At 45.5% G+C, this 16114-nt stretch overlaps 1 protein-coding gene across 3 annotated transcripts in view; it reads right to left on the reverse strand.

Moving 5' to 3' along the window:
* MAMDC2 (MAM domain containing 2) overlaps positions 1-16114 on the reverse strand; it is a 146826-nt gene that overhangs the window by 58287 nt on the left and 72425 nt on the right. For all 3 annotated transcript variants that reach the window (XM_038527110.1, XM_038527109.1, XM_038527111.1), the window contains exons 6-7: positions 6566-6822; positions 2656-2749 (exon numbers count right to left, since the gene is read on the reverse strand). In XM_038527110.1, coding sequence (XP_038383038.1) covers positions 2656-2749; positions 6566-6822 — 351 coding nt within the window. The remainder of the gene's footprint in view (positions 1-2655; positions 2750-6565; positions 6823-16114) is intronic.

Consider the following 16114-nt stretch of genomic DNA (forward strand, 5'->3'; position numbering starts at 1 on the left):
AAATGCTAGATCCAGCTGGGAAAAGCAGAGACAACAAGTCTGGAGCTAACCAAGATAAGGAAAAAAATGTTGGCACCTGTTATGAAACAGAAGGGCATAAACTATTTGTGAAATGTAAGATGAAGTATGAAAAACGGAGAGCTCAGCTTCTAAGACTCAGAATCTGGCCGACAGCTGCTGAAGGAACAGCACAAAGGAGGCTCCAGCTCACCCATTCACCAAAGCGGTGCCCTTTGCTGGTTCTCCTCAGTTTCAAGCTGACTCCCTGGTTCCCAGGGAAAGGATGGGCATATTTTGAAAGTTAAGTAAATCACACGAAGCCTCATGGCCAAGCATTTTCTGTGTGCCATATTCTGCTAAGGCCTTCACAGAAATTAACTCATCATCTTCCCAACTATGCAGGACAGATCCTTCTAACCTTGTCCCACAAATGTGGAAACAGAAGCTCAGAGAGGTTAATTAACATACCCAAGGTCACACAGTTTGCAAATGGCAGAGCAGTGATGTGAATCCAAAGTCCCGACTTTGGAGAACACCATGCTCATGCAATTAAACTAGTTTAAAGCAAAGTTGCCAGGTTGGGAAGTTCTGAAGACCAGTATGGAACTTGGCTAACCTAATTACATGAAATTGTGAATCGCTGGTGGTCCCCGCAGAGGAAGGGCCTGTATGTGGGCTGAATTTTACAGACTGAAGGGCTATTGGACCTTTTAACAAATAGTCCTTATTTTGCTGGAATCTTTCTTTTCTTTTCACCAGTCGGTGGGAAAGCCCTCATATAGATTCTGTATCTTTTTAAAAGGGAGAGTGTTTTCAAACATTACTTGTAAGGTGGTTCAGTAGATACTGTTAACCTCTCACCTGCATCTTCACCCCACCATCAACCCTGTGCAGATACTGAATAAACACCCCTTTTTCCCATATGAATAATTTGGAAATAGAAAAGTTCAATGTAAAAAAATAAATAAAATAAAATAAAATAAAATAAAATAAAATAAAATAAAAATAAAGAAAAGTTCAATGTAAATGTCTGGTGACAAACAGGAGAAACTTTTCAAAAATAATGATAAAGGGGTTATGCAACTATGATAACACCACTGAAATACTAGCTCATGAGAGTAGGGAACTGTCCAACTTCGAGACCCCTTTAATCTTGGGGTTATAGTTTGGATTAAATCATTTTAATGAAAATATGTAAATATGCATATCTTGTCTGGTTCCATTTCGCTAGATCATTTTTAAAATTAGAATTAGAAAAAATATTTGGTTTTAACACATTAGAGTGTTTCTCTCTAATTTGGGGGTAACACTTTAGCTCAAGTAGAAAACATTATCTTTCTCAGTCCCCTTGCTTGTGAAATGTATCTGAAGCCCTATGAAATTAGACACCAACTCTATCTTAAGTGAAAGTCATACTACAAAGGCCAGGTTCAAAACTTTACTTCATGCTCTAAAACTCAGAATGAGGGCTCATTAATAAGATGGGGCAATCACTGCCTCCCTGGGGCCTCTCAAAAAAAAAAAAAAAACACTAAAAGCTAAGGTCAGTTGCATTAATCTGGGTTATCATGAATATAGTGTCATCCTTCATATTCTGGAACATTTCTTTTTTTTTTTTTAAGATTTTATCTCTTTATTTGAGAAAGAGAGATAATTAGAGAGAGAATAAGTGGGGGGTGGGGTGAGGGAGAAGTAGGCTCTCTGCGGACAGGGAGCCCGACACAGGGCTCAGACCCAGGACCCCAGGATCGTGACCTGAGCTGAAGGCAGATGCTTAACTGACTGAGCCACTCAGGCACCCCTAGAACATTTGTTTTCTAATTTATTTTGAATCGATTTGCTTCCCTTTTTTCCAGAAAGTAAAAATTTCCTCTCTTTTCCAAACACTAAGTTTATGGAAATTACAAAATTGGCTGCGATAAAAGAATTTGAGGATTTACTTAGAAAGAGAAATTAAATTAAGTACATACTATAAATATCACAAACTGTCATAGAGATACTGTACACCAAATATTAACATCTTTAAACATGGAGACATTTATAGGTCTTGAGTACATAAAATTAGAGTTTTTATAATCCGACTTGAGAGTTTGAGAATTTTTTCCCACCCACTCAGCCACCTGTACATGATCTAAGATATCCTTTAAAGAGAAAGACAAGGGACACCTGGGTGGCTCAGTTGAGTGTCTGCCTTCGGCTCAGGGCGTGATCCCAGGATCTGGGATCCAGTCCCACATCGGGCTGTTTCTCCCTCTACCTAGGTCTCTGCCTCTTTCTGCATGGAGCCTGTTTCTCCCTCTGCCTAGGTCTCTGCCTCTTTCTCAATCTGTGTCTCTCATGAATAAATAAATCTTCTTTTTTAAAAAAAGAGAAAGATGAGGAGGGAATGTGTTTGTATTTAATTTTCATTACCTAGTAGATAGGGACGGTGAAAGCTCCTTAACACATGACAACTGGCCTGTGGTGTCAAAAAAATTAAATTCACTCTGTTAGGGGAAAAAAAAGAGTAATGTAGCAGAAAAATGACTACTTGATTAAATAATTTTTTAAAGGAGGAGATAACAGGAGAGGTGAGAAAATTAGAATTAAGTCCCAACCACAGGCATCTACAAAGAAAACTCCCTGTGTGAGCCAAAAGAAAAAGAGAATGCTTACCTGTCTGATTCTGGCAGTGAACAGGAGAGAAAGAAATGTCATCGAGAGCCACATATCCTCCTTTAGGACCATTGAAAGCAACTTCAAAAATAACCTGCAGAGGAAGATGATGTATTGCTACAGGTTTACAGATTTTCTGTTAGGCTTCAGAGCTCTCAACCATGATTTACAGATTTTTAAAAAAGATTCATTTATTTATTCGAAGGAGAGAGAGAGGCAGAGGGAGAGTGCAAACCCCAAGCAGATTCCATGGAGCCCAACATGGGGCTTGATCTCATGACCCTGAGATCATGACCTGAGCTGAAATCAAGAGACCCTCAATGGATGGAGTCATTCAGGGGCTCCTCTTAACTATGATTTAAAATAATGTGGCAGGGACACCCGGGTGTCTCAGTGGTTGAGTGTCTGCCTTTGGCTCAGGGCATGATCCCTGGGTCCTGGGATCGAGCCCCGCATTGGGCTCCCTGCAGGAAGCCTGCTTCCTATGTCTCTGCCTCTCTCTGTGTCTCTCATGAATAAATAAATAAATAAAATCTTAAAAAATCATGATGTGGCAGTCAAATCAGGTGGTGACAGGTTATAGGCAAATGTTAGGAATCATGTTCCTAAATCTCAAGCAGCTCCCGACTTGAGCCACCATTTCTTCTAGGGGAGGGAGTACTGAGCCCTGTGTTGTATTTTATTGGTGGATTTTTCCCCCTTACTTGAGTGTGTATCTCTCTCCGACAGAACCACAGAATCGACAATTTGCTAATAACCCACGTCATTACAGAAACAACGAACTACTTGGGGAAAGCAGGCCCGGCTTTCCAACTGCCCTTCACATGGAAGTAAGGCACTGTGGGATTCTTTCCCTTTTCTCACACATGAAATCCTCTGTGAGGGCTCTGGACAAGGATGTAAGATCAAAGACTATTACTTGTCTGCAAAGGCAAAATCAGGCCCCAAATGCTATGTATGGATGTCAGCATTTCAGCATGTCCAGGCACATCCAGATGGTTAGAAGGAACATGAGGTTTTTCATGAGTTCAACTCTCATTTTTCTCCCTTCTCTGCCACCGGCTTCTACTCTGAGGTCCATCTGCTACCTTCTGCTGGTGCCCCTGGGGATGGGGAGCAGTGCACACAGCGCTGCACAGTGGGGGATGCAGTGGGGAAACCACCCAAGTGTGCAGCCTACTCTGGTGAATTAACACGAGAGGATGAAACGTTGGCAGGGTCTGAAACTCATGTCAGGCAGGTGACATAAACACATGACATGAGCTTGGTGTGATACAGCAGGATCGGGTGCAGACTGCCCTGAAATGGGGAACCCAACCTCAGTCTATAGGGGCGCCTGCTTCTCAGCTTCCTCAGTTGCTAATGTGTGGGAGTTTGGGCCTGAAGTGTCAGGACCTACCAAATTGTCAAGAGGACCTGGATCTCTAGATTTCTCCTGGGAAATCTTTGGCTATTTCAGTGTTGGCCATTTATTTAAACACTAAAACAAACATGGAAAAAACAGGGGAAAAAACCCAACCCACTACTCTAGAGAGCAGCCAGGCAAATAGTTGTAGGCTGGACCTGACCCCTAGGCTTCTAGTTTTCAAACCTCTTCTAAAGAGAAGGGTGTCTTGGAGGCAGACGGACCACAGTTCAAATCCCATTTCTGGTACTACTAGGTGACCTTGAATACATTGCGAACCCTCTTAAGGCTTTGCCTTTGTTATTTATAAAATAGGCATAACCCTACTTTGTGGGACAATCAAGGAGATTAAATGAGATAAGGTATATAAAGCCCCCAGCACAGAGTCAGGTGCGTACTGAGCTCCGTACTAAATGCATGCGGATTTCTCCAGGTTGACTTCTCTGGAACTCCTATCCAGGTTTGAGCCTACTTAGCCACCAATGAGCCCCAGCAGGTTCCTTCCTTTCCCTAAGTCTTCGTTTCCCTAGTTTTGAAAGAAAGAGTGTGGACAAGATGGTCCTGTTCAGCTCAAAAACGGTGGTCCTACAGACCCTTGGATTCTGCAAAATCTAAGAGGGGGCCTGGATGTTTGCTGCTGGCAAAGGTGGGGGGAGGCTGAGAACAGAGGGGACAGACATGGACCAGTGAGAAGGGGCCATGGACTCCACAAACATAGCTCAGGTCCGTGACATTTCATTTTCAGGGTGCCCGCTGATAAAGTGAATGATGGAGCTTGGTCTTACTGAGCAGGTGGGGTAAGAATGCTTCTGATCCAAATTTGCAAATCACAGCCCATGTGCCAGCGTGTTCCCTCTTATTTGGAAAGGGTGGGGGAGGTTCTTAGATGTTTGTTTTCCTTTTTAAAATTCATTTGAGAATATGGTGACATTCAATTCACTGATTTCTGCGGAGCGAGTTTCTCTTGCTGGCAATTTCCACTAGCAAACAGTAGCAGCATCATGAGTCAGATTGCTGGAGCAAACACACATGGGAACCCGAGGGATACATACTGAAGTGTAGTAGTGTCCAGGATTGTGACTTTTCAAGCACGGATGTAAAAGAAAATTCAGCAGAGCCGCACTCACACAAATGTTGCCCAAGGAGTTTATGGTCGGATGGAAGGAGTTTGCAAAAGAAACTGTCGTCATTGTGTGTGTGACTCATTTGACTTTAATAGAAGGAAAACTTTCTGAAACAGTATGTGCATTTCTTTTCCTCCCTATAACTCAAACTTAAAAAAATTTTCCACTGGCCTGCAAGAGCAAATCAAGGCCTCGTCAGACTTTGGGAGAGGAAAGAGCACACATCCAGTGTGCTATCTCTGGAGCTGTATGGGGGTGTAGGGCGGGAGCTGAAGGGGCCAAGGGAGTGGCAGGCCTGTCTTCAGTGGACAGAACATGTCACAAACCCATCCAATCCCAACGCTCTCTGAAGCGCCCCACATCAGGTGAGCAGATGGCATCACCAAAAAGCATGCAAAGAAGAATCCACTTCTTTTGCCTTCTTTTGCACTTTAAAGGGAACTAGAGGAGACCTTAGAAAAGCACAAAGTGAAAAGGAAGGAATATGTATAAATCTGTGGTAACTGAGACTCTACATACAGCCCCAAATCTGCAAGCACAATGTTGCACCCATTGATTCTAGTAGCCCTCTGGAGTCCTCAGACAGATCTAGGCATCTGCCTTCAGCTCTAGGTCAGAATTTAGTCCAGAATTTTCCTACGTGCCTGGCACTCACCAGCTGTATGACCTAGATAAAAAACATCAAGTGCTGGGGCTCTCTCTTTTTTTTTTTTCTCCTTTCTTATCTGTAATGTGGGGATAATTTTATCTACTCTGGATTGTCGTAAGTGCTGGAATATAACATAGATACAGGTGTGTATATGTGCTTAGAAAGAAGGCGAATAACAAACACCACAATGTTAGTGTTCTCATCCTTGCAGGGTCAGCCTGGGCCGTTTTAGCATGTTTCGCTTTCCTAAATCTTCTCATTCTTCTGCACTGGATATTTATCACTCACATAACCATAAAAAGTTTTAAAACAAAAGCACCTAGCCTTGATTCAAAGTGGGGCCACAATCATAAATCTCTCATTTTTATGACATTCTTTATATTGTAAAGGTGGAGAGAAGAAAATAAGTTGGCTTTTTTTTTTTTCTTTTTTCCTTCTCTCTTTCTCTGGAAGACTCTTCCCTCCAGCAAGGGAACGCTTCATCCTAGCTCTCAGGAATGGAAGTTCACGAGTGGGTTTCACCTAGAGGGTGTTCATCTCTTTTGCCTCGCGATCACAGTGTGAGGTTCAGAGGGGACGTGTGCCCATGAAATATAGTAGGCAGCAGGAAGACAGAGGGACAAGAGAAGAAGAGGGAGAAGCAGAGGGGGTCTCAGGGGGTGGAGAGGAAGGAAGATAAAGACTCCCGGGCCTGCTGCACCCCCGCAGAGGGTCCGGCCAGGGCACACCTACCTCCATGGGGTAGGGCGCGCTGAACTCCACCTCAGCCAGATTCCAGGCAGCATTCCCTGGCTGGCCCATCTTCCAGATTTCCTCATAGAGGCCAGCCCCATCCCGAGTATAGAGGGAGAAGATATTGTCATTCCCCTGCTGGAGCTGGTAGTAAAATGACAGGCAGCCGGACATGGGGGCTGTGGTCATCGGGGAGATGAGCTGCGCTACCTCCTGGAAGTGCTTGACGTAAACCGAGTCCACATACATGTAGTGGCCTGAAAATCACAGGGTGACACATAGCGTAAGGCAGGCTGGCGGGAATTAGGGGGGGTGGGGGGTGGGGTGGCTGGTGGTGGTGGTTCAGGGGACACAGTGCGATGCTAGGATTTGCTCCAAGGTGATCAGGGCGTGTGTGTGGCAAAGAAGTGGATGAGTTAGGGGCGCACGAAGTCTGGCCACGGGCCGATGGGGGTGCTGGCTGGGAGGGGAGTGCACGGAGCTCCACGTGCTCTGCTAAGTACAAGACCAGAACCGTCCACTCTCTCTCATTGCCCGACTTTGGGTAGAAGCAAAATACACAGCTACAGAGGTAGATGCATCAGCTGCAGAGCACTGGAATTTTCACAAGCTGAACGCAGCTGTGGAAAGAAACCGAACCTGACCCCAGGAGGGCCCTGCTTCTCCCAAGGCTTCTGTGAGTTACAAGACTTCTAAGAACATACTCAGCATACCAGCTGTTCCTAAAGGGGCACAGAGGACCCTCCTGCTCATCTTTACAATACACACAAAATGTGGGCAAGTCTTTTTTTTTTTTTTTAAGACTTTATTTATTTATTCATGAGAGAGAGAGAGAGAGAGAGAGAGAGAGAGGCAGAGACACAGGCAGAGGAAGAAGCAGGCTCCATGCAGGGAGCCCGACATGGGACTCCATCCCAGGTCTCCAGGATCAGGCCCTGGACCGAAGGTGGCGCTAAACCGCTGAGCCACCCGGGCTGCCCAAGTCTTTTTTTTTTTTTTTTTTGAGTGAAACTAACATGTTGACTTCAAACTAGGTTACAAGTTTTGCCTCTTTAACAGAATATGCAGACAGGGTTGGGATTCGGGAGGTTGGACTTGGGACATCACCCTTGGCAAGGCCTTCGTGGGCTCTGGGCCCACAGGTCGACCACCCGACCTCTGTTAGAGGCATTTTGGTGCAAGAGAGTAACCAGGAAGCAGGAAGGGGGAGGAGAGCCTGGATTGGGCGTTGAGGTGACCTGAGGTCAAGCCCTGCTAGGACCTCAGGCAAGTTACTGGACATCTCCGGGCTTCAATGTCCTGATCTCTAGAGGGAGAACCAAATGCTTCCCTCGCAGAGCTGGTCCAAGCATTACATGAGATTACGCATGTGAAGTGCTCACCGTGGGCCTGGCACATTGTGACTGGCTAATACAATTACAATGAAATAAAGGAATGTCATTAATGATTCTGGTACCATGCCTTCCCCATTGTCTGTTTTGTGCAAAGACTGGTTGTCATTATTAGCAACGTAAGCTGCGGCAACGGAGGAACGCGATGCGTTGTAGCTTCACGACAATGACCTTTCTATTTATAAGTTCAGAACAATTACAGCTTAATATTTTGTTTTATTATGCGGTGCCTGATTAACAACAATCCCTTTTATACTCAGCACAATAGCAACAAGGGTATTAGGAAGGAGATATGCCTTCCTGCACCGGACACTTGCTTTGCTTCTAACACACCACCTGGTGTGCAATAGGCCCTTGACAAATGGTTATTCAAAGCACAGATACAGTCTCAGAAAGGTCCTCACCTCAACATGGCAGAGGAGAGAGGTGAATAAATCAAGGCTTGTTTCTCCTGGCGGCAAATTGTTCAACCTCCTGAACCATCTCCCTTGTTTAACTATAATTTCTCTTAGCATCTTGCCAAGACATGCAACTGTGAGTAAATAAAGATCACAGGCTCAGATGACCAGAGGGCCAGCCGGATCAAGTATACCACTGAAGTGGAGTGGGTCCAGGGGAAAAATCGAGTGATCGATTCATTGCCAACATTTGAAATCATATTTCATCAGCAATGAGAAATAGAAAACAAGCTTCTCTGTGAAACTCAGAGAATCAGATGGCACTGAGCCCCTATTCTCACGCGGCTGGGTAAGAGTGGCAGCCCCTGCACGGGTTAGGTTCTCTGGCCCAACACTGAGTGCATCCATCCCTCTGCTCCCAGCTGGTGCCCCGACATCCAGCCTGGTGCCGTAGGCTTTTCCCACCGAAGCTCAAAATATAAATTTTCATAGCACATCTATCCATTTAAAAATGATACCCCCTGTCTGAGTCTGCTAGCGTTGCTATAATGAAGTATCACAAACAACAGAAATGGATTTTTAATCCCAATGCAGGAGGCTGGAAGTTCCAGATCAAAGTGTCAGCAGGATTGTTTCTTCTGAGGGCGGTCAAGGTAAATTGGTTCCAAGGCTCTCTTCTGGAATCTGGTGGCTGGCTGGCAACTTTGGCTTTTCTTGGCTAAGAGATCTTCACCTTCATGTTCACATGGTATTCTCTCTCTGCACATGTCTCTCTGTGTCTAAATCCACCCCCATCCTCCCAATGACTTTTACAAAGACACCAGTCATGCTGGATTAGGGACCTACTTCAGTATGACCTCATGTTAATTACATCTGCAACAACCCTACCACCAAATAAGGTCACATTCTGAAGTACCAGGGGAGGTGGTGGTGGTTGTAGTGGTGAGGACTTGGGCATATGGTTTTGAGGAAATACAATTCAACCGGTAACACCCACCACCGCAACTTTTTAAAAATTCTGTATATGCCAAATAAGCATATCTGCAGGCTGGAAACAGCTGACGGACTCCCACTTTGCTGACTCTGGGAAGGGATGTTAAACAAAGACACAGAATGTCAGGGGGCACCTGGGTGGTTCAGTGGTTGAGCATCTGCCTTCGGCTCAGGGTGCGATCTCGGGGTCCTGGGATCGAGTCCCACATCGGGCTCCCCAAAAGGAGCCTGCTTCTCCCTCTCCCTGTGTCTCTGCCTCTTCTCATGAATAAATAAATAAAATCTTAAAAAAAAAAAGGAATCAGAATGTCAGACTGAATCAAATCAGAGGACCTCTGAACTGGAAGGAAGGGCAGGCCTCCCCACTAAGCTCCCCACACCCAGGCTGTGGGGGCCCAGCCTCCCCAAGAATACTTTGCTAATAGAGAACATATGCACCCAGCGAACCTCCGTAACACACCTTTGCTCACTGGGCGCTCCTGTGTCAAAGGCAGGGAGGAAGTATTGACTGCTCTTTGTAATGAAACAGAGTCCCTTGCCAAGATATGCGGGGAGGGGGAGCAATGGGAGGGGACGGGTGGAGAGCCCTTATTTTGTTTCCTTGGTACTTCCTGGCGGGGGCTGTGGAGGTGGGCTGCTCATGCCACCTTTGGGTGAACTTGCTGCAGGGACCGTATCTCACTGACAGCCTCCGGCTGCCTCACCTCTGGGTCCCTCGGGCGCCTGTGCCACGGTCACGTACACCGGGCTGGTCTCAGCTGGTGCCTAAGGGTAGCAGGATGCTGGGGAGGGGCCATTTCCACCTGACCTGGGCTCCTCAGTAACTCCCCATTGGCCTGGCCTTCCCCTCCCCGGTATCAGCCTTCTCTGTTGTCCCAAAGGCCCTCCCCAGCCGGGGCCGCGTTCTGACTTTCGAGAGCCCTGGGCACTTTGGCCAGAGTGGGTCTGCTCCTCCTTAGAACATATTAAAGATTCTATTTTAGTATAAAGATGAACACAATTTAGGCGGGGCTGATGATTTTATCTGTTATTATCACATTCATTATTTTCTTCTGATTTTGTTTTAAAGATTTATTTATTTATTTTAGGAGAGAAAGAAAGAGAGAGAAGGAGTAGGAGGAGCAGAGGGAGAGGGAGAGAGAATCTCAAGCAGACTCCATGCTGAGCACACAGCCTGATGCAGGGCTCGATCTCAGGACTCTGAGATCAGGACCTGAGTTGAAACTAAGAGTTGGACACTGACCCAGGCACCTCATTTTCTACTGATTTTAGAATAAATAAAATGAAAACATTCTCACGGACCCCTAAAAATGTCATGGCTCCTAGGCATGGGAGCTACTATGCCTAACAGACCTGTTGACCTGGGCCCCAGTCACTCCAGCTCTCTCCTTACCCTTCACAGCCAATAAATCTCTTTCCCACCTAATCCAAGCTTAGGGTCTTCCTCTTGGAGGACCCAAACTGACACAGCCATGACAAGGGAAATCATTCCCCAGAGGGTGAGGAGGACCTCGAAGGCCTCTGGGAGACTTGGTGATCCCAGGAGACCTCACAATCCACTAGGAGGTATTCATTCTACTTGTGGGGTGCACAGTAACTGGGCTTACAGAAATGTAAGCCCCATCCCATTATGAATCCATCTTCCTCACCATTGACAGATATCTGACAGTCTTCTCTAAAGGCTAGTTAGTCACCTGCTGTGGGGACAACATATTAATCCATGAATCTGCCGTTAAAGTGCTTCATTAACAACTCATGTACAAGACACTCAGCCAAGTGAGCCACAGTCATTTCTGATCCAAAAACCATCCAGCAAACACAATGTGATGTGCCCACAGTGAGTCAGACAGGCTGCTGGTGCTGAGACCAGGACTGCTGACACCAAGTCTCCCATGGAGCCACTAGACTAGACTGCATTCTGTTGCCCTCCCTGCCCCGCCATCCCATCATTCAATTGTTGCCAAAGTTGGGTACTATTTACTGAAAATCTGAGTAAGAGTGTTTCTCACTGGGAAACAAAAGGTAGCTGGCTCATCTTAGTTGAAGCGGGGCCGATGATTCACAAATCACCAGGTGTCTGCCACAGGAGGCCAGGCTGGAGGGCTAACTACCAGCCCAGGCTCAGTGTGTGTCCTCGGGTACAACCTACCCCGAGGAAGAAGAGCAAATGTTTGGAGGAATGCAGGCACCATTTTGTGCACCTTTCCAAGGGGAATGAAGAAGGTAGCTTGGAATTCTTGGGGAATTATATCTCTAGTGTTTGGTATTATGAGAATTTTCCTGCCCAGTTCAGTGAGGCCAGTCCTTCTAACTGGTGCAGGGTGCTAGGGCCTTTAGAATACCTGGGAGAGGCAATTTGACCCTTTAAGTTTGAGTAGGACGAAACTAGGTCTAAATGGACCTTAGATGTACACATCCTATAAGGAAACAAATATTAAGGGATCCTGCAGGCCACAAAGACGTCTAAGTAATCAAACTTCAACTGGAAATGAAAGAGTCTATGACGGGGCCATGAGTTCTCCATACAACTAAAAATTGGGAAGTGCAGTGTCACCCCCCCACACCCAAAGCCATTGCTGCTTTGCCATACTCAGACTTACAGCCAGTCTATCCTTCCCTAATTCTAGATTATACACAGAGAGACTACAGCTCCTAGGGGGAAAAAAAAAACAACAAAAAACAATTTCCAATTGTATCAAAATATCAAAATCTTGGCGATGTCAGCCAAAGGCCTCTTCTGCGCATGTACACTTGCTTCCCTGCATGCAGTAATATGTCCCCATGTTAACTCAACGGTTCATGTGCAACCAGCGGCCCCTTTTAGGTAGCCATTTTCCCCTTGAATTAGGGAAAAAAAAACTTTGAGGGCAGTTCCTGAAATTTTATTTTCAAACAGTCTGGCTAACCAGCATTCCACAAAAATTGCCCTCGGCTTGGCTCCGATGCCAAGGCATCCTCTGACTCAGCTGTGATTCGGCCTTGTTGGCCACATTTGTGCTCCAGTTGCGACGTCTATATCCGTGTCATGTTGTCTGGACAAGCTGTCTCCTGGGGAAGGGGGAAAGCATGGTCTGAGGAAGCATACGCCAGCTGGGAAAACCCACTGGTCTGCTACCACTGTGAGGAGACAGCACCTAAATACGGGAGGTCACCATGCCTGTTCTTCCTGTCTACGAATCCAACACTGATCGTCATGGATCTTTAGTTCTAAGAGTTTGGGTAAGTTTAGTATAGTAGAGTCAGGCTCTAGTCTTTTTAGACAGCTTTCAGAGATGACATAAATGTAATAAATGAACATGAACTGGGATGTCTCCTAGTCTCTGCTAAGTCCTCAGTGCCAAGAACGATGGGTGACAAGTACCTCCATTCTGTGGTCTGGTACCAGACCATCCCTGTAGGATATGCTACATTGTGGCCGCCTTGGCATCTAAGCTGGCATCACCAGATGTATTCCATCTCTCCCTTCCAGCCTGAGGATATGAGAAGGATCAGAGACATCGCAGACAGAGTCTCTTTGAAGACTGGTGTTCCGGAGCTAAACTGCAATGTGTTTTCTTTTGACCTCCCAAGGAAAAGGAAAGGGATTGCTTCCCCTTTCTTATCTTGATCCAAGAGAAGAGGCTTAATGGAACCACTCATAGAGAGAGTGGAACCTCCATGAGAGGGAAATCACCATTCAACCTCCCCCTGACCCATGCTTGCAGAAATCCCCGAGTTCTTCAATTGCCCTGGGCCTCAAGAGGAGGGTGCTCAGAGTTCTCGGGAGAACTTGATCAGTGATAACTGGGGTTTGTGGGGGCACAGAAGGCAGTTCCTGACTCTTGACCATATACATCTAGAGAAAAGACGTCCGTAGGGACCCTGGGGGTAGAATGGAGAGAAAGGATTCCGTTGCCAGTGAGCTGTACCTCCCAGTTTGGCATGGGCAAAGATTTGAGATTTTCCTTAGCCTAAGTGGCCAGCTCAGAAGGTAGGTAGGCTAGAATGTCTTGAAAGGACTTTTCTCAAAAGGACCACATGCAGTATAAAGGCCAAACTCCAGCTTCCATAGGACTGGTCACATAAAATCTGTTGTCCCCATCCCTTCCTTTTCTGTTCCACTGTCACAACTCCTCCTACCCTGGAGGAGCCAGAAGCAGCAGAGTGAGTAGGAGAACATGAAGGGAAAAGCAAAAGAAGTATGAAGAAAAAAGGCCAATGGCTTTCTCTCTATGGCTCTACCGTGTTTTAGTCTGGGGGGACATTTGAATCGGATGAGATGCTGGAGTTTTGACAGGGCTGAACCAAACCCTTGAGAAGGAGGCTATTAGTTCATACTTCAAAGTGTCCAGAAAGATAAGGTAAGTCATCCAAGGACAGGGAAAGGTGAACGAGCAGAGCCTGTGTAAAGGTAACGGTGAGAAAATTAATAAAACTGCTTCCCCGCTGAGAGCGTATGCAAGGAACCAAGTGGATCAATGCAGAGAGTAAATGCATAGCACTGTTAAGAGGATGCCTGAGCTCTGTCTGAACTGAAAGGAGAAAAGGTGGCCATGAATTATAGAAAGATGCTCCATCCATCTCAGGATCTTGGAGGGAATAAAATCACTCTGACCTTAATTTAGGTTTTGAAACCTTGCTCAGCTCTCAGGGTGGCACCCTACGTGCATATGATTTTTAAAATCTCAGCAAAGAAACAGATTTCCCTCATTATTTGCCCAGTAATTACCTTCTTTTTTTGCCAAGGCAGGTAGGAAACAGTAATGATCTGAGCTACCAATAGGCTACCTCCTGAAAGATTTCGTTTCACTTCATAAAATATTAACAAAGAAAAAAAAATCCATTCATGATGAATCGGAATTGAATGACAAAAAAGCAGGATAATATCCCATCCCCTCCAACATTCCCAAGATGTCTCAAGAGAATTCTGACTGCATTATTTTAGCCATTTCCACCCTGAGACAGACATTCGGAGACCAAGTGCCCATTTGAAAGATCGGACTCACGGTTTGGGGCTGTTAAAAATGCATGGTCAAATGAGGAAAACTCATATATGTGTCACATTTTTCAGATACCACATTCACTCTCCTTTCTTCTACAACACAAAGGCCAGCGCCCTCCTGAAGGTGTCCCTCAACCCCTGGAAGTGTCTAAGCGGACACACAGCTTCGCTTGCCCCCATTGTTCACTTCTCTGGTTTTTCTCTGAAAGCATAAGCTGCTTCCAGTAAATGAATGAACATGAGATGAGTTTTTTGAGCAAAATCTGCTGCTGTGGGCAGATACCTGAACCATTTAATCTTTACTTTGCCACCCAAATTGATAGAGCTCAGGAAAAATCAATACATCCAGTAGATGGCAAATGTACTTAGAAAGGCAACCCCCCTCTCTTAATTTAGAGCACTGGAAGGTTATTATTATTATTATTTTTTGTTCTCCCAATAGTGATTCTGGCCAAAACTCTGAGTCCTATGGGCAGAGAGCTTTTCAAGGAAAATATCAGAGAATCTTTAGAACTCATCTGTTTTAGCCTCACTGTATATAGGAAGAAGTCTTATATGGGAGCCCATGTGTGAGGGGTCTGAATGTATGTGTGTGTGTGTGTGTGTGTGTGTGTGTGTTTTAGGTGAGGAGACAGCTGTCTGGCCACAACTGATCATCAGTGTAGAAGTTCAAGAGAAACAGCAGAGAGTCAGGGGAAAATGAGTAGAACGTAGGCACCCAGGCTGCAGACTTGTCATGAGCAGGAGCATAACTGAGGTCTGGGTGTTACTCTGCCATCACCTCATATCCCAGAACTTTCAAATGCTCTCCAATCACTGAATAAAGTATCCACTCTCATGCCTGTACGCCTCTGCATATGCTGTACTTCTTATCCATCTAGCCAAATTCCAGTTCTGAGATGACTTCTTCTAGAAAGCTTTCCCTGAACCCCCAAAACCAAGGCAATCTTTCACTTTTCTGTGGTCCCATATCATTTATTTCACAGCTCTGTTAGTCATGCATCATTGTGCATGCTTACAGAGTATTTTGGTATTTGAATAATTTGAGAAATGCCATAATACCCATTAACACAGAACTGTATTAAAGGCACCAAGAAGTCCTGAAACAAAGAAGTCTGTGTAGCTTTCTTCAGCTCAGGGTTTCCCTAGTTTATTTTTCCCCCTGGTTACGATAAGTGGTGAATTTGGAGATTTGGATGTACAGCATTAGGACTAAAATACTAGAACTCAAAGCTATCTTAGAGATTATGGAATTCAAATTCTTCATTTGAAAATAGGCCAGTGGAGACCTTGAGAAGATGAAGGACTGCTTAAAGCAATCCAGCACTCGGAGAACTGGGTCTGGAGCACAAGTGTTGAACTCCTAGCCTGGTCCTCTTTCTCTGTTCCTTATTGACACTGCTGAGGTCGGAATGTTCCATGGTCACAAATGAGAGTGAGGAAAGTCTAGGGATGATGCACTCCTCAGAGGATGGATGACACTCAAGTGACAAAGTCAAATGGATGACCTGATAGTAGGATACAGATCCGTTGCCTCTCCCAAGAAATATGTGTTCTCCCTAACCAACTGGTCCTCATCATCATTGAGGATGCAAAATGATATGGGGCGCCTGGCTGGCTCAGTTGGTGGAGCGTGCAACTCTTCATCTTAGGGTTGTGAGTTCAAGCCCCACGTTGAGTGTAGAGATTATTTAAGAAAGAACACCTTTTAAAAAAAAGGAAAAAGAAGGGATGCTTGGGTGGCTCAGTGGTTGAGCATCTGCCTTCGGCTCAGGGCATGATCCCA

The sequence above is a fragment of the Canis lupus genome, chromosome 1 (genome assembly GCF_011100685.1).
Source record: "Canis lupus familiaris isolate Mischka breed German Shepherd chromosome 1, alternate assembly UU_Cfam_GSD_1.0, whole genome shotgun sequence".
NCBI classification, from domain to species: Eukaryota; Metazoa; Chordata; class Mammalia; order Carnivora; family Canidae; genus Canis; species Canis lupus.